Source organism: Phoxinus phoxinus, assembly GCF_949152265.1.
Source record: "Phoxinus phoxinus genome assembly, chromosome: 1".
NCBI lineage: Eukaryota > Metazoa > Chordata > Actinopteri > Cypriniformes > Leuciscidae > Phoxinus > Phoxinus phoxinus.
In genome coordinates this window covers 11,214,092-11,232,532 of record NC_136876.1, presented here as the reverse complement: position 1 = coordinate 11,232,532, position 18,441 = coordinate 11,214,092, and the positions used below count along the sequence as shown (strand labels likewise).

At 35.5% G+C, this 18,441-nt stretch overlaps 1 protein-coding gene across 1 annotated transcript; it reads right to left on the bottom strand.

The window, feature by feature from the left end:
- Positions 1-220: 220 nt before the first annotated feature.
- Positions 221-16,734, bottom strand: LOC307000323 (uncharacterized protein). Its single transcript, XM_079615829.1, has 4 exons — positions 16,613-16,734; positions 15,525-15,774; positions 2,278-4,315; positions 221-863 (listed from the first exon to the last, which is right to left on the bottom strand). Exons 2-4 carry the CDS (start codon positions 15,580-15,582, stop codon positions 797-799), a joined length of 2,163 nt encoding a protein of 720 aa, XP_079471955.1. The 5' UTR covers positions 15,583-15,774; positions 16,613-16,734; the 3' UTR covers positions 221-796.
- Positions 16,735-18,441: the final 1,707 nt, after the last annotated feature.

Here is an 18,441-nt window from a genome sequence, read left to right as displayed (position 1 = left end):
TAATGTAGACAGACAGCAATCTCATTCAATGTCAGTGATGTGTGCAGTGAAATATAATTTAGTTAAGCATTTAAAAACTCTGTTGAGAAGTTTAAAACACGGAAAGCTATCAAAGCAATCATATCAGGATACTTCGTGAATTTCAGAACAAAAATGAAGAAATTGCTCTTAATTCAAGCAGAATTAGCAGAAAATTAAAAAAGGACAATAATGAGATGTTGATAAAATGAGTAAAGAGTTTAATCAATAATTACATGAAGTAAATACAAACATTAAGAAAAAGTGAAAGCGAATTAGACATCTCTCTCTTTACTGATAAGAGCCAAAGCATCTCAAGAGAAAAAGAGAAGAAAAGAGTCCAGTTTCAAAGATACATAAAAGTATATCTTGCGTTTCAATGGAAGAAAAGCAATGAAGAACGAGTTAAAAATGTATATAAGATTCATGTCTCTATTAAAAGTGTTAAGGCCTCTTCTTCAGCTCCTGAACTTTGCCTCCAAAGGTTTTTACAGGGTGAATTTTCTGGTGCTCTTTCAGTTCTTCTCTTTCTATCATCCGTAGTAAAGGACTTCATGAAACACACACCGCCGTGTCTTTTCTGCTGTAATATTACGAAAGAATCTTCTCCTTTGTGTGAATCTTCAGGTGTTTCTTCAGGACTGAAGCCCAATGAAACTGTTTACCGCACTGATCACAGTTAAATGGTCTTTCTTCAGAATGAGAAGCAGAAGTGATTTCAGAGAGAAAGCCTGAGCCGCTTCTTCCCAATGTGAACTTGATTTTCATGAAGCGTTTTTTACACTGAGGGCAGGAGACAGATTTTTTGGCTTCTGGTTTTCCTTTCTTGTTCACGTCCATCAGGTCTAAAAGAAACATTTAAATCAAGTGAGATTTCAAATGAGAGACAAATGTGAAATGAAAAGTGAAGCCCAAAGTCAAGATCTCTGATGAGTTCACTAGTCATTTTTCACCCCATCAAATCTGGTCATCAGCTGATGTGCACGATTATGATCCATTTTAATATCATGAAGATGATTTGTGTTATAAATCACTAGTTCTAGATAAACTCTAGATGGCACATATGACATGTAGGCTAATCTGTAATCATAGTTTCCAAATCCTTTCTAACATTAACAGAGGAAGAATCTGGAAGCTTCTCTTGTCTGTGTATTCTTGATAAGCATATCACGCATATCTGACGCCAGAGTTGATTTTTTTTTTACTTTGGCATCAATACACGCCGCGTTAACCAATCAGGAGCCTGCTTGCTGCCGTCACGTGGTGAGGTGACGTGTAAACGGGGCGCAGGCCCGCTTTTCAGTTTATAATGTCATTTTATGTTTGCCTCAATAAACTATTTTGTAATATGACTAAATGCCTGCCCTGTGTGAAAGTAGGAATGACATTGTTCAGCTATATTAACTATGGATGTGACACTGAACACTTGCAGTCATACATTTCTGAATGAGATGAAGAAAAACTCACATAATTAAAGAAGTCGTTTGACCTACGTTATAACGAGTCATTAATGTCTTTTAAATTATATGTTTCATATAGAACCGAAGCTATAGATTGTGAATTTAAACATTTCTCGTTTACCAGCGGCAAACGTCAGGAGGACTAGCCGAGGTAAGGCTGTTCCCCAGGCGGGTTACATGAGCACTGAGCGCCCGGTGATCGCCTGGATCTCACAAGCCGAAAACGTCGGATCAAATTTTGAAATAGGTGCTATCTTTATAAATAAACCACAGAATTGAGCTTTAAACAACTACATTCTCGACTGTTTTGTTACATCGGTTGAAAAAGGTGGTGGGTATTCAGGGTGTCGCCTGGCAGTGATTGGCCACTTCTCAGTGAGCATTGGGAAGTTTTCTTCTTCGTTGGTTCCCTTATGATGCGGTGTGCCCCAAGGGTCCATTCTAGGCCCTCTGCTATTTTCACTTTATACCATTGGGGGCCATTTTTAAGAAATATAGATTTCCTACGACTGGTATGCTGATGATACACAGTTTTATCTACCAGCTTAAATTAACAGTTCTTTGGACGTGGTCTATGACTGTTTTGATGAGATCAAATCTAATGAATGAATGAGGCATTTATACAGCGCTACTATTTACTACTGTACACACAATGGTGTCGGCCTCATTCACAACCTGGATGATTCAACAGCAGCCACAGTGAAACAGCGCCAACTATAGGTGGAGAAGAGTGATTTGACTGTGACTAACTCACACAGAAGAGATTTTGTTTCTCAGCACATAAAGATGAACTTCTTACCGTGATCTCAGACTTTGGTGATGTGGTTTCTCCACTGCATGGATCTTCATGTGTATCTTCAGGCGACTTTTAAAAGAGAAACTCTTCCCGCACTGATCACATGTGTGAGGCTTCTCTCTTCTGTGGATCCTCTCATGGGGTTTCAGAGATGATGAATCAGTGAATCTCTTGTCGCAGTGTGAACACTTGTAAGGTTTTTCTCCAGTGTGGATCCTCTCATGTGTTTTCAGATGTGTTGACTGACTGAATCTCTTGTCACAGTGTGAACACTTGTAAGGTTTTTCTCCAGTGTGGATCCTCTCATGTGTTTTCAGAAGTGTTGAATGACTGAATCTCTTGTCACAGTGTGAACACTTGTAAGGTTTTTCTCCAGTGTGGATCCTCTCATGTGTTTTCAGAGATGATGAATCACTGAATCTCATGTCACAGTGTGAACACTTGTAAGGTTTTTCTCCAGTGTGGATCCTCTCATGTGTTTTCAGAGATGTTGAATGACTGAATCTCATGTCACAGTGTGAACACTTGTAAGGTTTTTCTCCAGTGTGGATCCTCTCATGTGATTTCAGAGATGCTGACTGACTGAATCTCATGTCGCAGTGTGAACACTTGTAAGGTTTTTCTCCAGTGTGGATCCTCTCATGTGATTTCAGAGATGTTGAATGACTAAATCTCTTGTCGCAGTGTGAACACTTGTAAGGTTTTTCTCCACTGTGGATCTTTTCATGTGTTTTCAGATGTGATGACTGACTGAATCTCCTGTCACAGTGTGAACACTTGTAAGGTTTTTCTCCAGTGTGAATCCTCTGGTGCTTTTTTAAATATTGTGCCGTAGTAAAAGTCTTCTCACACTCAAAGCACATGTACTCTCTGACACCGGTATGAGTTTTCTGATGTTTATGTAAATGTTGCTGCAGTGAAAAACTCTTTCCACACACAGAACATGAATGCGGCTTCTCCTTCTTATGAACTGTCAGGTGTTCCTTCAGGCGTGATGCCATAGAAAATGTTTTGCCGCACTGATCACATGAGAACGGCCTCTCTCCAGTGTGGATCCTCATGTGATACTTAAGGTGTGAAGAATGACGGAAACTCTTCCCACATTGATTGCATGTAAATGGCTTTTCTCCCGTGTGAACTCTCATGTGATTCTCCCGACTGTGTTTGTGTGTGAAACTCTTTCCACACTGATCACACGTGTGTGGCTTCTCTCCAGTGTGGATCCTCTCATGTGATTTCCGATTTGATGACTGAGTGAATCTCTTGTCACAGTGTGAACACTTGTAAGGTTTTTCTCCAGTGTGGGACCTCTCATGTGTTTTCAGATCTGATGAGTGACTGAATCTCTTGTCGCAGTGTGAACACTTGTAAGGTTGTTCTCCAGTGTGAATTTTCTGGTGATGTTTTAAAATGGCCGCTGAAGTAAAAGTCTTCTCACACTCAAAGCACATGTACTCTCTCACACCAGTGTGTATTTTCTGATGTGCATGTAAAGATTGCAGCAGTGAAAAACTCTTTCCACACACAGAACACGAATGTGGCTTCTCCTTCGTATGAACTGTCAGGTGTTTCTTCAGGTTTGATGCCCTAAAAAAAGTTTTGCTGCATTGATCACATGAGAACGGCCTCTCTCCAGTGTGAACTCTCATGTGACGCACAAGACTATGTTTGGCTGTGAATCTCTTTCCACACTGATCACATGAGAACGGCTTCTCTCCAGTGTGAACTCTCATGTGACGCACAAGACTTCGTTTGGCTATGAAACTCTTTCCACACTGAGTGCAGGTTGTAGATTTAATGGCTCTTCTTTTCTTTAAAAATTTATTTTTAGTCTTTGAGCGACTTAAAGGTTTTCCTCCAGGTTTGACATGATGTTCCTCCTCCACTTCACTCAGTTCTTCACTCTCCTCCTCCACTTCACTCAGTTCTTCACTCTCCTCCACTTCACTCAGTTCTTCACTCTCCTCCACTTCACTCAGTTCTTCACTCTCCTCCTCCACTTCACTCAGTTCTTCACTCTCCTCGCTCTCTTCCATCAGCTCTGAAATGAAAGAAAAAAGTTGAATTGCATTTCCAGTACATCTGTCACGTTTAGTGTCTGTGTTCATGTTATGTTTGCCTGTGACACCCAGTTTGCACACTTGTTTCTGTGATTTAATCCCTGTCTTGTTAATTAGTTATGAGTTCATTTGTCCCAGCTGTGTCTCGCTTTCCAGTCTTCTGTTCTGTGTATTTAAGCAATGTATATCAGCATGGCCGCGGGAAGTAGAGGTGCTTCCTGACGACAGCTGTTTCACTACATTGGCATTTAAGATGACATGACTTTAAATAACTTTTTGTTTTTCAACATGTTTTTTTAAGAACACCTTCTACCTTTATAAAATTACTCTAAAGATTATTTAGTTTTGATATGTTGTCGAATATGGTTTTATGACTAAAAGAAATGTATATCAAAAGGCAAAAGCCGATCCCGCATGGAGTAACGTGACACTGGTTGAGGACCAGCATAACTCATTTGACACTCATTTAATGCATGTTCACTCAGACGTCGGTGAAAAAATTAAATCGATGTCTTGATTAAAGTATTCTTTGGTATTAGGAGAACGTGTTTTTCCATCCCACTCTGCTACTTTTCTATTGTTTTTCAGTGTGAACGCACTAGTCGTGTTTAACTGTTGCGCTGCATATTTAGAAGACGCTTTTATACAAAAAAGGAACAAAGCAATTTGTCAAATGTCATTCATAATACGGGTTAGACAATATAGTAATACAGGGCTAAGATTATCAGAAATAAACACAAGATTTTGACGCATATCCAAGGGTTTGCGGCGGGGAGTGTGGAGGACTGCATGGCACGGAGGCGCGAGCGCGAACACTTGCATTTTCCTATCAACAGTGAAACAACTTAAAATACTCTATAATTTCTGGTCATACAGAAAATAATACATTATTCGTAACTACTTTTATTTGTGTAAACTCACAATAACAAGAAAACGTTGTGCTTTTGTAAAATAAAATAAAACAATCAGGCGCGCTTTCATGATCTCCGTGAACTGGAGCGCGAGAACTGAAACAAAATATAGCCTGTATAGGCTAAAGCTTGAAATGTCCACTTTAAAACGAACAAATTCGAATCGAAAGCGAATACATTTTGTTCTGATTAAGTAATCCGTATGAAAGGTGCATTTCTCTCTAAAGGCGCATCCGCTTAACAGCGGAGATGGAGATATGTTTGTAGTCGACACTGATTTAGAAAACAATAGTTTATTAATAAACAATTAAAATGCCTCGTTATTTTTTCAGACACATTTATTATCATTTGCCTATCACCTTTCTGTACACTGTTAGCCCTTACTGTCGAAAAAGCCCAAATTCTTACAATATCATACCATATTTCATTAAAACAGTAATATACAGGAATATACCTACAGGAATATACTGTGAATTAACAGCGCTCAAAGTCGACACTCAGTGGCTGTTTTCCCAATCACACCCTATACCCTCATTCACTATTCCCTACAGAGTGAACGAAAAGAAGTGAGTGAATTGAGACACTGATGAACACCTGATAAGCAGAATCACTGAAGGACAGAGAAACAAGAACAGAAAAAAAGAGAAACACAAGAACTACAACTGACTTCCAGCCACACTGAGTGTGAAACCAGTTTAACATTATTTATTTCATAAATGTACAAAAGTTATTGTTGAGAATGAACAGGGATTTAGTTAATAAAGTTTGTTGTCACCACGATGGAGATCAGTATTTGCTTTAATTGGTCTCTTATACCTTTATTCTTTACCATTCATCTCTCTCTGGCTGTTGTAACGGTTTATAAAGCACATTTGTTACAGCAAAAAAATGTCAAGGGGAAGTTCATCAGATGGTTTTGTTTTTGTGATGATGTCATAATCATCCATGAGTAAGATTTTGTTCTTTTTTTTTGTATGTGAGCTATGAATTTATGGGTTTAATAACATATATCTGATAATCTACAACATGAAATCCAGCAATATTTCTGTAATCAGGTCAACTGAAGAATATTAAAATCATATACTGTAATAAAATTGTATTAACCCCTGCTTGACTCAGGCACACACAGACATCAGCAATCAGCGTATGAATCTCAACAATGGTGACAATCAAAAGTTTCATGTCGCAATGCATGCTGGGTTCCAGGATAGTATAAAACTCCCAGCATGCTCTGCTGCATGAATAATAATAATAAAAAAATATTCCCACCATTGTTGAGATGCATGTTCTAATTTGTGATATCTCTGCGTTTCTAAAAGGCAGTGTAGCTCTTATTTTTGGTTATGCATGTGTAAAAAATAAATTAGTCATTGTTGCTGTTGTTTCACAGTGGTGGTAATGTAACACTTTTATTATTATTTCCTTTATTATTTCCTTTATTTAGCCAGGAGATCACATTGAGATATTTCTATCTCTTCTTCCAGTGAGACCTGGTCAAGACAGCAGCACATCAAGTTTCACATATAAAATAACAGTCAGACAACACCACATTGCACAATAATCGTAAAACTAAAGTAAAAAACAAATCAATTGTAACATTTACAAGTGTCTGTTAAAACATTTTGTAAGAGACATTTAAAAGTGCTTAGGGTTGGAAGTACATCTAAGTTGAGGACATTTTGCAATTCATTCCAAGCCCAGTAAAATGAAAAAGCGCCTTTGCCGAATTCTGTCGATACCCTTGGGACTTTTAGTTGAATATGAGACCCTGACCTAGTAGAGTAAGTGTTTTTGTAATAATTAAGAAGATTTGAAATATAAAAAGGTAATTTCCCTAACAGGGCTTTTGCGATAAATAAATACATATGTAACTTTCTCCTCTGATGTAAAGGTAACCATGATAGGGAAGCATATAAAATACAAAGATGCGTCCGTGATTCTGCGCCGGTGATAAAACGTAAGGCTGCATGATACACAGAGTCTATTTTTTTAATAGCGATGTAGCTGCGTGCATATATAAAAGATCACCGTAATCAATTATTGCTAAAAAAGCACTCTCTATTATTTTCTTTCGGGCCTTGTAGGGGAAACAATATTTTAATCGATAAAAGAAATATAATTTTGGCCTAAGCTTCTTCAACAACTTGTTGATATGTATGTCAAATGCCAATCTTTCATCCAACCATATGCCTAAATATTTATAGGAACTTACTCTTTCTAATGGTTGACCTTTTGAGTTTGTAATTATCTCATCAGTTAATTTAGAGCGACCTCGGCCAAAAATAATATATTTTGTCTTTTTCGAATTTAAAACCAATTTTAACTTTAGCAGTGATTGTTGCAGTATATGAAAAGCATCCTGAAGTTGCTTCATTGCTTGGTTTAAGGATAATGCAGTAGAATAAATTATTGTATCATCTGCATACAGGTGTAGTTTAGCAGAGTCTATTCCATGACCTAAGTCGTTCATATAAATAGAGAATAAGAGAGGGGCTAAAATAGATCCTTGAGGAACCCCAATATTTACGTGAAGAAATGGGGAATTGTAATTTTCCACGGAAACACACTGTGTACGATCTAAAAGATAATTTTCAAACCAATTCAATGCTGCTTCACTGAGGCCTATAGACGCGAGTTTCTGTAACAATATTTTATGATCAACGGAATCGAAAGCCTTTGAGAGATCAACAAATAAAGCAGCACATGACTTTTTGCTGTCCAACGATGTTATAATATCGTTTGACACTGACATGGCTGCAGTAATGCAGCTATGTCCGGATCTAAATCCTGACTGATAATCATGAAGAATGTTATTATCAGATAGATATTGTTTCAATTGGTCATTTATTAATGATTCGAATATCTTTGCTAAAACTGGCAATCTAGATATGGGGCGGTAATTATTTGGATCTTCAGGATCTCCGCCCTTTAATAAAGGAGTGACCATTGCAGTTTTCCACGTTGATTGAGAATTAATCTCTGAATGAGTGAAAATTAACTTCTTAATGAATGAACAGGCTATATGATGATTTTGTCATGATAGTGAATATAACCTCAATCATTCACAAACTGTGTGTGCACAAGTGTGACTTGCAAAAACACAGCTCAAGCAGCAAGAGAAACACTAATGTTTTAGCATCAGCATCCCAACTAAAGCAAACACTGATCTCTATAATGGTAAACATCTCAATAACTACTTCTGTAGATGTATGACAGAAATAAATTCCTACTGGTTAATAATAAGTGTAATAATGTGTAATGGCTGGAAGTCAGTTGTAGTTCTTGTGTTTCTCTATTTTCTGTTCTTGTGTTCCTCTTTCCTTCAGTGATTCTGCTTGTTAACAGCAGGTGTTCATCACTAATGCTCAACAATCACTTACATATTCACTTAATGATCTTAATGATCTCACTGCAACACTGCGTCAATGTTACTTTTTACTCTTTGTAGTGCGGATGTTCCTGTGGGGTTGAAAGGGTTAACAGTGTAAGATAAAAAGACACACCCACGAAAAGTATTTAAACAGTAATAAACTGTAAGTTATAAAACAGGGTTATAGTTTACTGTAAAATGTAGTTTTTTGGGTCACCATTGTGCTGAAGAGTAGAGCCTGTGCTTCAGTCCAGCAGAAGATCTAGAAACATCGCTGATACGCTGCATGTTGCTTTATTTAACAGAATGTAATTGCTGGTTCAGTGGAAATCTTTTTATGTACTTAAGTTTTTTTAGTTTCTAATGAAAGTTCTTAACTCTTTTCTCATATTATTAATGCATTACACATTTTAGTTTTACACATTTAAATTACAGTTGGTCAATTTAAGGCAGTCGGTTTCTGCAAGTGAAAATAGTTTTAAGTCAAATTTTTATTTAGTGCATTTTACAGTAACAAACTGTATAATACAGTAAAGAACTATACAAATAACGGTAAATTACTGGCAACAGTGTTGCCAGTATTTTACTGTAAAAAAACCTGGTAAGGTCTAACAGTGCAGCGTTCTCAAAACGCAGCACTCTAGTTAAAATAAGTTAAACTAAAACGCGCCTCGAGACCTTGCGTTTTTCCCTCTTCCACTGCCCGCGTTTGGCGTCTTGCATTTTCGCTTTGAAAGATTATACATTCTGTGTGAACCGGCACTAACTCCTGAGCATGTATCATAAGGTAAGATGCAGATTTTTGTGCTGTGTTTTTTAAATGTATCATGAGTTCTGAGCGTTCTCACATAACTCTGTCCTCATTCCTTTGTATGGTCATCTTTTTGTTTGGGCTTTTTAATATTAGGATTTTGTTTAAAATACTCAACCATCACCACCCCGCAATATCAAGCCCCGCCCCCAGCACCCCTTAGATAAAATATGTTCCCACGTCAATGTGTATCAGTCTGTTGTCGCTCCTATATGTTTGGTTGTTCTGTTCATGTTTCTTTTGATCCAGTTTGTAAGTATTAGAGTTTGTTTAAATAAATACTTCTGCAATTAAGATCCTGCATTCTTCCCTGCTTCATCCAACGTGTGACAACATCCAAATTCAAAGAGAGCAATATGATTATAAAGTCAAAGGACATAAACTAAGCCCTAAAATATTCCCATCATTTTGATGAGTTTTTAAAAATTAATTATGCATGTCTTGAAAACCTCCATGAATTAGGAACATAGATCTTCCAATTATTACTTTTAAAACATTATAGGCACAAATCCCATGTTTCTGTCAGAACTATTACAAATATTTGATCAATGACACAATTATCAAATGTAATAAACACATTAAACATATACAACAGTGCCATAACGTTTTCAATTCAAGAGCGGTTTTTATTTTTCAGATGAACTGTTGATTATTATAACAGATGACATCATAAACAGCAGGAGATTTAATACGCTATACATTTAAAATAATGCACAGATCTATTTTGAAATGAACAATGTTTAATCCCGCCTTAAAGACATAACTGACTGTGTTTACATTCATTTTACATCATGAAAGCATTTTGAAATGCAAGAACATGTAACCGCTTACACAGAGATGATCACTCTTCACAAAGAGTACGTTAGCATTTGAAGTCGAAAGCAGCCTTCTGTCATTGAGTTTCATATATTTAATATATAATCACACTGCATTCCCAACGACATAAATCAAGCCTTCGTAGAGCATTTCTAAAGAAAATCCCGGCAGGGGAGAACACACACTGCAAGCGCATCATCAAGGAAAGTGTGTTTCTTACAGCGTATTTCCTGAGCAATGAAGCCCGTGATTCAACCTTTTTGAACTTTATGAATGATTACTTTATGGAGGGTTCAAATGGTGTGTGAGTGTGTGTGAGGCACACACAACCCCAGCAAATTTGCTCAAAAACGGAAATATATATATATATATATATATATATATATAATTAAGTTATAATTGTGTATGTATAAAATATTTAGATTTCAGAATTAATTGTAGCAGAATTAATTTTTACAATCAACTGATCTGTTTGTTCACCGAAACGACAGTACGATCTTATCAACTCTTAAGAAAGATTATTTTCCTTGCCAAGAAGAATATCCTCCTTATTCTATTAGTATTTGTTGAGGCGGATTTTTTCATTTTCATTTACTTTCGGTAGATACTGCGAAGGAATGTCAGATGGTCTTGCCATTTGTAGAGAGATAAGAGAGGGAGGACTTCTCTGAAATTTATGTACGTTTACATGCCTGAGAAAGCAGGAGCGTGACACTCCCGAAAGCAAGCAGGCAAGGACCACGGACCTGCAGGTCAGAGGTCATCTAGGCAAGGGGGGCTAAAGGGTTAGGTAGCGATGAATCTAAACTAGCAGTCTGTGGAAAACTACTGGGAGGAAACTCAGTAAGGAAATGGCCTTGGAGAAGAAGAGTGTAAAGATTGCTCTGGTATGTGTTCTAGTGTGTCACTCACTAAAGCTGTGTTGGCTTTAATTAACTTTTTTATGTTAACAGTTGGCTTTGATTAACTTTTTTATGTCAAGTGGTCCCACGTAACTAGGTTACGTTAGATTTATGTAACATTATTTATTTCAATTAACTTAAGTTAATTACATAAGGTTAATCCAATGCCGTTTAGTTGAATAAAGTTAACAGTCTTAATTTTGTCCAAAACAACTAAGTTAATTAATTTCAATTATCCTAAAATTTTTATGTTTACATTCAACCAAAACAAATAATCCAGCAGCTCCAGTGTTAAATAAACTCTCCTGGGAGTTGATATGGCTCCAGACTCAAGAGTGTTAAAGTGTAAAAATATGAGTGTTAAATTAACACTGAAGAGTGTTAAAGTTAATGAGCTAATTAAGTGAGTGATTGAGTGATGATTGATCATTATTGAAGACACCTGATGTTAACAAGCAGAATCACCAAAGGAGAAAATCTATTTTTTTAAGACACCGTTATGGTGATTAGTGTTTGCTTTAGTTGGGCTCTTGACCCTTACATTATTAACTTTAGATTTAGTTTAGCTTTTGTATCTGACTTATAACTCTCAGATGAACAAAGAGAAAAGTTGTTCATGTGATGTTAGTTATGGTTTCACATAATCATAATTTGACCTGAATCACAAATCTCATTTAGAGAGTTTTGTCTACCATGTTGATTACAGCAACCTGTGATTCTACAGTTAATGAATATCAGCATTTTCAAAATAATCCAAAATATTTCTTACAAGTTATTCTGATCAAAAGACTTTGAAAATGACCTCATTTAGACACACTGACATCAATAATCAGCCTGTGAATCTCAACAATGGTGACAGTTATAAAGCATGTTGCAGTGCATTCTGGGTGCAACCAATCAAAACTTATTCATGACTCCCATCATGCATTACGGTATGAATAAATTATGATCTACATTTTTTCTAGTAATTTCCTTTCCCTAATTGAATATTCTGTTTGTCACCATTGTTGAGATTCATACACTGATTATTGATGTCTGTGTGTGCCTAAAAGAAAGATTTTGGTTTATCAGAACAACTTTTAAGAAATCCTTTAGAATATTTAGAAAATTCTGGATATTATTCGGTAGGATCACAGTGATGTTGTAATTAACAATGTACATTTAAGTCAGAGATTAGACTCTAAATGAGTTCAATGATAAGGCAAAATTATGATTATGTCAAAACATAACCAACACCGCTCGATCAACTTTTCTCTTTGTTCATCTGAGAGTTATAACTCAGATACAACAGCCAAACAAAATCTAAAGTTAATGATTTAAGGGTCAAGAGCCCAACTAAAGCAAACACTGATCACCATAACGGTGTCTTAAAAAAATAGATTTTCTCCTTTGGTGATTCTGCTTGTTAACATCAGGTGTCTTCAATAATGATCAATCATCACGCAATCAATCACTTAATTAGCTCATTAACTTTAACACTCTTCAGTGTTAATTTAACACTCATATTTAACACTTTAACACTCTTGAGTCTGGAGCAATAACAACTCCCAGGAGAGTTTATTTAACACTGGAGCTGCTGGATTATTTGTTTTGGTTGAATGTAAAAATATAAATTTTAGGATAATTGAAATTAATTAACTTAGTTGTTTTGGACAAAATTAAGACTGTTAACCTTATTCAACTAAACGGCATTGGATTAACCTTATGTAATTAACTTAAGTTAATTGAAATAAATAATGTTACATAAATCCAACCTAACCTAGTTACGTGGGACCACTTGACATAAAAAAGTTAATTAAAGCCAACTGTTAACATAAAAAAGTTAATTACAGCCAACACAGCATTTTTTAGAGTGCACTGAAGCTATTCTTGCAAGAATAAATACTTCTCTTTTTATTCATTTGACTCTGAGTGTCTCTCACGCAGTGATGATGTTTAATGAGAATTTTTGCCACAACATATTTCATCTAAGGATACGTTTACACGACAACGATGTGCTTAAAACTGAGAAGTTTTTCCTTTGAGTTTTCCGCGTACAGACGACACCGTTTTCAAAACGATCCCCATTCACAATGCTCAATCATCAGTTAATGAATCACTTAATTATGTAATTAACTTTAACACTGGGGAATTTACTGTGTATTAACCGTCTGGTGCGATCAAAAATCCAATCTCTGGCACTTTAATTTCCTATTATCACTGTAAAGCGGCTTTGATACAATCTAGATTGTTAAAAGCGCTATATAAATGAAGGTGACTTGACTTATACCGGTTTATTTAATTGTTTGGTTGTTTACTTATTTTCTTTTCACCCTGTATGTATCATAAAAATTATAAATAAATCATACAAAAAAGAAAAAACATATTCAGTGACCATAACTCATTATTCAGCTAGAAAAAATTATCCTAGAGAGCATTTTGATAAATATATGCACCACATTACATATTCATTATAATTTTCAATGTTCAATATTTGATGCATGTTTGTATAAATCAGTATAAAAAATGGACAGCCACCATAGAAATATGATTATGTAATTGTAAAGTTAGTATAACTTTTGTAAGAATTGATTTTCCTGTTAAAATAAAACTCACCCTGCAATAAAGCCATAAAACGCACCCTGGACAGAAGATCGCAAAGACAGAGCATACGACATTGCATCCAAACACTTTCCCCTTATCTCTGCATCCCCCTCTCCCTCGTCCCCTCTCCCCCTGAGTCAAGTCACCAAAAGTTCACTAAGAATGCCTATATATCATATGATGTATCTTCTGAATGTATTGTTTTTCCTTTTCATGTTTGGTATCATTTTAGATGTCTCAGTGCGATTGGTAAAAATGGTCTTAATTTCATTGCAGTCATTGGTAATATTAGAAGATTAAGAATCCGGTGTTCCTCTTTGGGTGATGTCTCTTCAAGATATCTGCCCCGAGACCAGGTGCTACCCCCTGGAGTACAGGAACTGACCTAAAACAAACTCTGAAAATATTGGCACAACCCTTTCGTTCTGGTCTGTGTATTTAAAGCTAGGTAACAGAGCTGTCTTTGGGATCCTGTAACCAGGAAAACCCCCATACAGTTCTCCCGTTGGAAAACACTCACATACTCCTGTGTGTCTCTGTCAGGAATGCATTGCTTACTTTTAGAGTCATCTTTGAGTAATTTATGTCATGCATTTATTATTTCTGAATTGACTTTTAATTACTTGTGTAATTGGCATGATACATTTTTACCTGACAAATAAATGTTACATCTTGATTATTTCTGAAGTTTTCTGAAATCATTATTTTAGTAGATTATAGGAGGCTGGTGCTACTGCAAATCTTGCAGGATTGGTCAAACTAAAGGCGCATGTATGAATGGAGCAGTTGGCACGTCATCTTGAAGACCTTTTGATTTCTGTCTATTACTGATTTAGCAAGTTGTACGGAAATGGCTAAAATCAACTACACTCTTTTTTATGAGTGAGCAGGCAACCGACTTATTAGTTAACCCTACATCCTCTGACTAACTTCAGAACTGACAAGTTTTGTGTCCGTGAGAAACACGACGCGGCCGACTTGATCTCATTGGGTCCATAATGAATAAATAAATGAAAGATAAACTCAGAATAACCAAATATGTAAATGAATTCATAATCAATATTTATGACTATTTTCTAATAAGAAACACAATCTAAATTTGATTATCACTTGAAATTGGAGTCAGATTAAGCGTAGAGCAAAAGTAGTATTCAAACTAAATTCTTATAAATTAGGTGAACTTCACTGTAGCGCTGGAAAGATATACACGCATTATCCCTTTGCCCATACCGTTGGATTCCGGCGTTGGGCCAATGGGTGGTCCTTACACTTTATTATTATAAAAAAATAATAATAAAAAATCCTTGAATGTAATTTAAGTGTTTGTATACAAATCAGTAAATTTTAACCTTCAATATTATATTAATGTAGAACAAACTGACTCCCATGTATAGTTTACAGCATTATTTGAGATATTTTCTTCCCTTGAGAACATTTGCCATGTACTTTATCTAATATACAGTATATCCAAAACAATCCATATCGAATTGTGTCAATACTCAGCAAACTATATTGAGAAATGTCAAAATGTTTGGTAACATAGTTGCAAAAAAAAAAATGTGAGCCAGTTGTAAATGTAAAATAAAACAGCTCAAATATTTAGTTGGACCTGATGTTGACGATCAATATAACAGTTTCTCAAACCTCCCTTTACTGACCATTTGTGGTTAACAAACAAAAAAGTAAATATTCTTCCATTTCATAGTTTACCCGTTCGTCTAAATGTGAAGAAGTGCTTGAATGTTTCTAACATGAATGTTCTCCAGCATCATGAATGAATGAAGAATAAACACCAACCTCTTTGTTCTTCAGGATCTTCAGTGTGTTTCATTCTGCAGGGTTCTGGATCACTCATGTTCTCACTGTCCTCTTTAATAAACTCAGTCTTTGCAGATTTCAGCTCTTCCTGATGCTTTGCTGCCGGTCTTCACTTGTAGACTGATGGGAATATTCCAGCATTTATTGGAGAATTACAGTGGGAGGAGCTTCACTGATGATGTGATTGCTGTGGGAGGAGCTTCACTGATGATGAATTTCACTGTAGGAGCTGAAAATCAAAGTTATCAGTTACTGAGTTTGTTTTAAAACTAAATTGTATCTCTAAATTGAAACCAACAATTACCCTCAGTCTAATGACACCAATGAAATGAGCTTTAACTGGCCATTTACAGGAGATCTGAAGACATCAGCATAATAAATGAGGTGAGAACAGGAACTATTGTCATGAAATAAAGAGTGTTTTCAGCAGATCTGTGAATATTGATGAGCCTCAGACTATCAACACTCATTCAACAAGCCATTCAGGATCATCAGCAGATCATCTCACTTTATTCTGAGTGTTTGCTGTTAGAAACACATTATTTGAGTCAGGATACATGATAACAAAATTAACCTTTACAGTACCCAAAAGCTTAAGTGTCACACTCAACCTGATGTCCCACTCTACCTGAATTCACCCGAGCTGTTGCTTAGTTATTGCTAAACTAAAATACCATTTTCAGTTTAGTGTTACATTTGTACATCGCTGTTCCAAACACAAACAAACTTCATTTTAATCCCACCATCGATCGTTGAATGATGGTGTTTGTTGACATCAAGTAATGTAAACATTTTCTTTACTGTGGTAAAACCATGGTTAGTCTCGTAATGTGCTTATGGTTCTGACGACAGATATTTGGCTACATTCGTTTTGTAGTGTGTGTGTGTGTGTGTGTGTGTGTGAGTGCTGATCAAATAATCCCTTCGTTCGATGATTGTAATATTATGAGGTAGAACGATGGTTTGAAATGCATGGACATTTTTGCGTGTTTTAACATAATCAGCAGTAGCATTTACAAATAACCGCGTATATAAAAAGTATGAGACATCTACACAAAAAAACATACCTTTCTGAAACGTCCTGTAGGCTAACAGCCGTTCGTGCACAAGTTCTGCTCGATTCCTCTCCTCTGAGTCTGATTCAAACTGATATAAGGCAGCATGTGTTTACTGAGGGAGGGGAAATCAGTATACCCCACATGGAAAAAAAAACAACTGCGGGCACTTTTATCTCCCAGCAATTTTTAATTTATGTTAAAATTGTCATATTATGCTTTATAAATATATGCACAGTACCAATACACACCTTGACAAAAAATATAATTACTGATTAATGTGATTTAATATAATATTATGAAGCATTTAGCTCAAAACACCATTTTTGTTAATGGCACACCTGTGGTCTCAATGTTGAGATACATAAAATAAGCTAATTTAATTACAATTTGACATTATTTCAAATGTAATTGTTTAATATGCAGATTCATTTACAGCATCTTAAAATTCTTTGTATTATTTACTGATAATGTTTATGATTTGTTTAACTAAATGTGCCTGTCCCACACTTTTGAGTCCTTACCGCAACTATGAAAAAAAGCTTTTATTATGAAATTTTATCAAACACAAACAAGTCTAGTTTCTATGGAAACAGAAATTATCACTTGAGCACATTGCTGACAGACTGGGCCACCACACTACCTCACTAACAAGATACCAAGAATATAAGGTAAACATCATCTTTTCTGCTCTAGTATTTATTGTGCGTCCTTACCATTCAGCTTTGTGTATTGTGTATTTTGAACTACATTTTAAAAATAAATGTATATTACTGTTGAATTCATGTATATTAAGATGCTAAGAGTCAAAACTAATGTAGTAGGACTAGCTGCCAATTAGCTAAAATATTAGCAAAAATGTCATTACCGCAACATGTCTTTACCGCAACATGTCTTTACCGTAGCAAATTTAGGTGTTGCGGTAAAGACCTTGTGTTGCGGTAGAGACAAATTAAAGCTTTACTGTATATTCAATTACAAATATTCAGTATATTATTAGTACTGAAGTATATATTATATATATTAGTATATATATAAACATGCCATTGTTTGACCCTAGATGAGACTTTAACATTGTGTCCTTACCGCAGCACTACTCTATTTTCTTTTTTTTTTCACATTTTCATTTGCAAAAAAAAATTTTTGCACTTAAGTTGAGATGATTTACACATTGAAATAGCAACATCTGTCATAAAAAGTTAAATATGTTATATTTTGTGTATGGAAACAATTGACATCTAAGGTTACTGTAAACATTTTACATGGCATAGAAAAAAAACATGAAATTCTCTATTTTGTATATTATTTTTTATATCAGTATTTACAAAACTGCATCAAATTTTAAAAAGCTATTTAAATATATTACATTTTTATTGAAGTTAATAAAGAAAAATGTATAAAATGAACGTTATTGTAACGTTGCGGTAAGGACACTTTTTAAGAAGATGACCTGAAAAACATAAAAAATAAACATGTTCCAGATTAAATTCTTAATGACTACATTCAATTTTGTGTACATTTTTATATGTATTACAGACTGTGATGATTCAAATTGAAATTCATAGAGGTTGATTTTTTTTTAAATTGGGATAGTCAAAAGTGCCCATAGTTGCATTGCGCATATATGAACCTATATGCAGTTTATATGCACATATGCTGCATACAGCATATATGCACATATGATAATATATATGCTGCATATATGCGTATATGCCACATATAGGCAAAATTGAGGTCCATATGTGCATATACAGGCCATATAGGTCTCCTGTATTGCTTCTTTATATCCACATATAAGCCCTATATTTACATACAAGATATGTCTCCTATGGCGCTTTTCC